Raw genomic sequence first — 4,408 nt, 5'->3', positions numbered from 1 at the left:
CAGAGGGGCTACCAGACACAGAGGAGAAATGCGTGCTTTCAGCAGAGATGGCCTTGTGAAAAGCACGTGTGGGTAATTCGATCATATTAGCACCAGAGGAACAGCAGAAGGCAGGGAAGAATTCTCATACGTTCTGATAACAAGGAGCTTCCGCCGAGAAGGCCATCCCGTAATGGCACAAATATCTAGCCCCTACTTCCCGAAGAGACAATTGAGAGCCATGCAGATGGACTGGCAAGCGTCTACTAGCGCGGTTGGCGGCAATCTGTCGTTAACCAAGAAAAATGACGGTAAATCGGCTCCATGCCCCTAAAAAGAACCATGGTGGCGGAAGCATTTTCGATTCCACAAGCCGATGAACTGCTTAAGCAGGAGTTCAGCAGACTACTTTTCGTTTGAGTTCGCTGCCGTTTTTTCGCAGATACCAATTCACCCTAATAACACGCACAAAACTGCGCTCGCCGTTCGTGTTTGCAAAGTATAGTGAATTTGCGTCTCCTGTGGGCTAGTATAAACTGCAGGCCAGCCACAGTTTCTTTGGACCAGCCAATGGGGAATGGATGACTATATGCATGGAATGTGTGCATGGGTTCAGCCAGAATGTGCAGGGGCACCTGCAGAGCCTACGCCTTGCTCTGCAACTTCTATGGAAGGAGCAGTGGCTCCTGAATGCACAAAAGCGCATTTATTTTCATGCAGTCAGTTAGCCACCTAGGGTTTGGCTTGTCTGCAGTAGTTGCCGAACCACATCCGGTAAATATAGAGGCTTAGTTGGCCACAATAGCCAACCTGCATGCAAGCAGTAATATAACAAATCTCTACAGTTTTAGTGCACATAGCGAAAAAGTTCTCGTCGTCCTTGTATGCTAATGCGCCTTGCAGCACTAGATGCAACGAGGTGCGTTGCAAACCATCCCGGGTTGCCCCCTCTCCTCAAGCACCAGGCCCTTGCGGCCCTGTGTCCAGAGCCTCTAGGGAGTTAACAAGAGGCCATCTGAATTTTAGGAACTTTTGCCGGAAGTCTTTTTTGTTTGACTGCAGCTCACGATTGTACTCGGATGCGATCGAGTACACTCGTTAGAGCCTCCTCGTCCCCGCATCAGTCCCAGATCCTAGGGGTGGTATGCACTGGATACCTAGAGACTGGATGGGGAATCAGCTGTTTTGGTACTCTCATGCCTTCCGCTCGATTGTGGTTAGCGATCGTCCCCAGCTAAAACGGGGGGATATCGCCAGCACCCACGGAAAGGAAGAGTGTGCACTAAACCTGAGGGCGGGGCATGCTGGACATACAAAGTTTACACTATTTTTAGGTTATCCATTTCATCTTAGGCGAAGGATAAGCCCTTGTTGACTAAATAACGCCGCTCTCGCAACGCGTCGTCTCTGTCTGAAGACTCCTCACGTGATGGGATGCAAAGAATTACGTCTGCCAGGTTGAAATCTCTTGCAGAGACTGCCACCCATGAGAACTTTTAAAACTGAGATTTCATATAATTAGATAACTTTGTTACTTTCTGACGTGAAAATTTGTGCCCCCGAACCTACGTGTTATGCGGGGCTTCGGCTAACGGGGCTTGCCTGGGACGACGGGGCAAAGGGGCAGCAGCCACTCCGCCATGTCCTTGTCCTTCATGCCCGACTGCTGTGAAGCTCAGCATGTCTGCCCACACCGCACTTTGTTGCCGTTTGGAATCTTCGGTACGGGAAGATGGCGTTCGTCAAAGCAATAAAGAACAAAGCCTACTTTAAGCGCTTTCAGGTCAAGTACCGCCGGCGCAGGGGTAAGCGCCGGCTGCCTTGGCAACACCGGGTATTCACTCCTGTCGTGTGGGTAATATAAAGTAGGATTCACAGTTTCGTAGACGTTTAGTCGTTTATTTGCAGGTGTGGCGGCATGAGCTTTTTGTTTGGTACTTCTTCCAACGAGGGCGCGCCGGGACAGCCTCAGATGTGGGGAGGCGTCACTGGGACGTTTCTTTGCGTGTCAATTGCTCATAAGCTATACGCTTTTCTGCTGTATATTCTTTTCCTTGTTTTTTCGTGTTTCTGGGAAACCACCTATCACTGCGGTGCGCATGCGGATGCCCCGTTTTGCCGTGGTGTGCCCCTGGTCTGTGTTCCTTGCATTCCGTGCTTCTCTACGTGTGGCCATTATATCCTATTTGCTTGGCTTCACTCGCCTCGAAATTGTTGATAATTTCACTTACTTTCCGAAGGAGAGGGCGCGCGTGTGGCTTTCTAAGTGTCCGCGAGCTTGTTCGTCGCACTTAGTCCTGCGGGCGCATAGAAGTCCTTCGGCAAAAGGAGTGTGGCGACTTAAACCGACGCTCGATGCGAAGCAATGGTTTCTGTCCATTTCATAGACGAGCGCCGACCTGTCTACGCCAACATCCCTTTTTCCAACCTAGATTATGTGCTGAACTTTGCCGTAGGAGGCTGACAGTTGCTTGGATATTAAGTGTTTCTGGGTGTTTTGCAGAGGGGAAGACGGACTATGCCGCGCGGAGGCGTTTGACTCTTCAGGATAAGAATAAGTACAATGCGCCGAAGTACCGCTTTGTTGTGCGCGTGACTAACACACGCGTGCTCTGCCAGGTGATGTACGCCACCATGCAAGGGGACCGGCTTGTATGTAGCGCAGACTCTAAGGAGCTTACTCGCTACGGAATTAAGGTTGGGCTAACCAACTACTCGGCAGCCTATGCAACCGGCTTGCTCCTTGCTCGGAGACTTTTGAAGCAGGCAAGTTCCGGCGTACTCTCGGCGTATCTCTTGCTGAAGTGAGGGGAGCGGCTTGTGCGGTCCTCTTACACTCTTGCTTCTAGTACTGTGCGTTGACTTGTTCAGAAGGGATTGGCTGACGAGTTTGTGGGTGTTGAAAAACCCACTGGCGAGGAGTACCACGTTGAGGAGGTGTCTGAGGAGCGCCGTCCATTTAAATGCGTGCTGGATGTGGGGATAGTCTCAACTACCGTTGGTGCGCTGAACTTCCTGTAGAGTCTTGCCGGTTGTTTTTGTAGAGATTTTGTGTGGCATTTTCTGACGAGGTGCTTCTCGAGCGTGTGTCGTTGTTAGGCAATCGAGTATTTGGCGCCATGAAGGGGGCCTGCGATGGAGGGCTTCACATCCCGCACAGCAACAAACGGTTCCCCGGCTTCACGAAGGGCGAGGAAGGCGCGGAGGACTCGTACAATCCCGAGGTTCATCGTTCGCGTATATACGGGCTACATGTTGCCGAGTATATGCGCACTCTCAAGGAGGAGGATCCTGAAAGGTACCAATCTCAATTCTCTGCCTACATCCGCAATAAGGTAGACGCAGACAGCATCGAGAAGATGTACCAGGAGGCATTCCAGAAGATCCGCGCCAACCCTGACCCCGTGAAGAAGGAGGCAAGAGAAGTAAAGAGAGTCCGCCAGGGCGCCATGATCAAGACTGCGAAGTCCCAGTACGTACGCAACACCAAGATCGACAAGGAGACAAGGAAGGAGCGCGTGCTGAAAAAGGTGAGGAGTTTATCTCATTTTGACGGCGGTGGACGGTGGGGTGCCGATTGCTGCCCGCGTTTTGCCTTTTGAGGGTATTTGCTGATGAGCTGTGAGTCTGGTCATGCGTGTGCGCAGATCCAAATGGTGGCGGAGAAGATGGCAGAGGACGAGTGATTGCTTCCGACAGTTACGAGGGTGTTATACTTCTTGTGACTTACTGGGAGACAGCGCTGCACTTCGGCAGTTGACCAACCGCTGGTCCATCGTTTCGCACCACGGGCCCGGCTGCAATGTTTTCCAAACTGATTTCGATTCATAAGTTTCTGATGCGAATAGCCTGCGTGTCTCAGATCTAACGCTATTTTTTAATGCTTTGCAGTAGTCTTTAGTTCTGGGCAGTGCGGGAAAAGGTAGCCTTTAGAAACTAGTGGGTAGACACTGTCTTGGTTACACACTCGGTTTGTTGACCTTGACACCTCCAGTATCTCCCCCACGAGCTTTCTTTGTGCAGTGGGCGGTCGTGTGGTAGGTGAGATGAAGAGTTCACGGACGATGCATAGTTGAATGCAAGCGCGGCTGTCAAGGCACTACGCTTGGATTCTGGAACGTTCCGTGCATACTTGTCGATGAGCCCCCAAATGTCTAGAAGTTCGCATGGTGCGGCTGATGATGATTGTTGAGCTCTTGACACCTCTTGATAGCACTTCTTAGGTGCACTGTTCTGTAACCTCAACATTATCGACTGATCAAAGCTGCTGTTTATGCGTCGCCCATTGAGTGTTCAAGCAGGAGCTGCACCTCCGTTCCTAATTTCAAAGGTGAATCCGCTCCGTACTCGCGCGCTATTGTCATACATTTGGCAGAGTAGAATCGTCCTCTCTAGTGTCCTTCTACGCAGCTACGCCGTGATGATAAAC

General features: G+C 51.1%; 1 protein-coding gene across 1 annotated transcript; it reads left to right on the top strand.

Moving 5' to 3' along the window:
- Positions 1-1,711: 1,711 nt before the first annotated feature.
- On the top strand, positions 1,712-3,665 carry EAH_00044280 (ribosomal protein L5, putative; the record flags this gene model as incomplete). Its single annotated transcript, XM_013391664.1, has 5 exons — positions 1,712-1,784; positions 2,483-2,745; positions 2,851-2,980; positions 3,079-3,509; positions 3,627-3,665. 5 exons carry the CDS (start codon positions 1,712-1,714, stop codon positions 3,663-3,665), a joined length of 936 nt encoding a protein of 311 aa, XP_013247118.1.
- Positions 3,666-4,408: the final 743 nt, after the last annotated feature.

This window comes from Eimeria acervulina, genomic scaffold (genome assembly GCF_000499425.1).
Source record: "Eimeria acervulina Houghton genomic scaffold, Eah_scaff608, whole genome shotgun sequence".
NCBI classification, from domain to species: Eukaryota; Apicomplexa; class Conoidasida; order Eucoccidiorida; family Eimeriidae; genus Eimeria; species Eimeria acervulina.
Note: the sequence above shows the minus strand (reverse complement) of the source record. Positions and strands in the feature narration are given on the sequence as shown.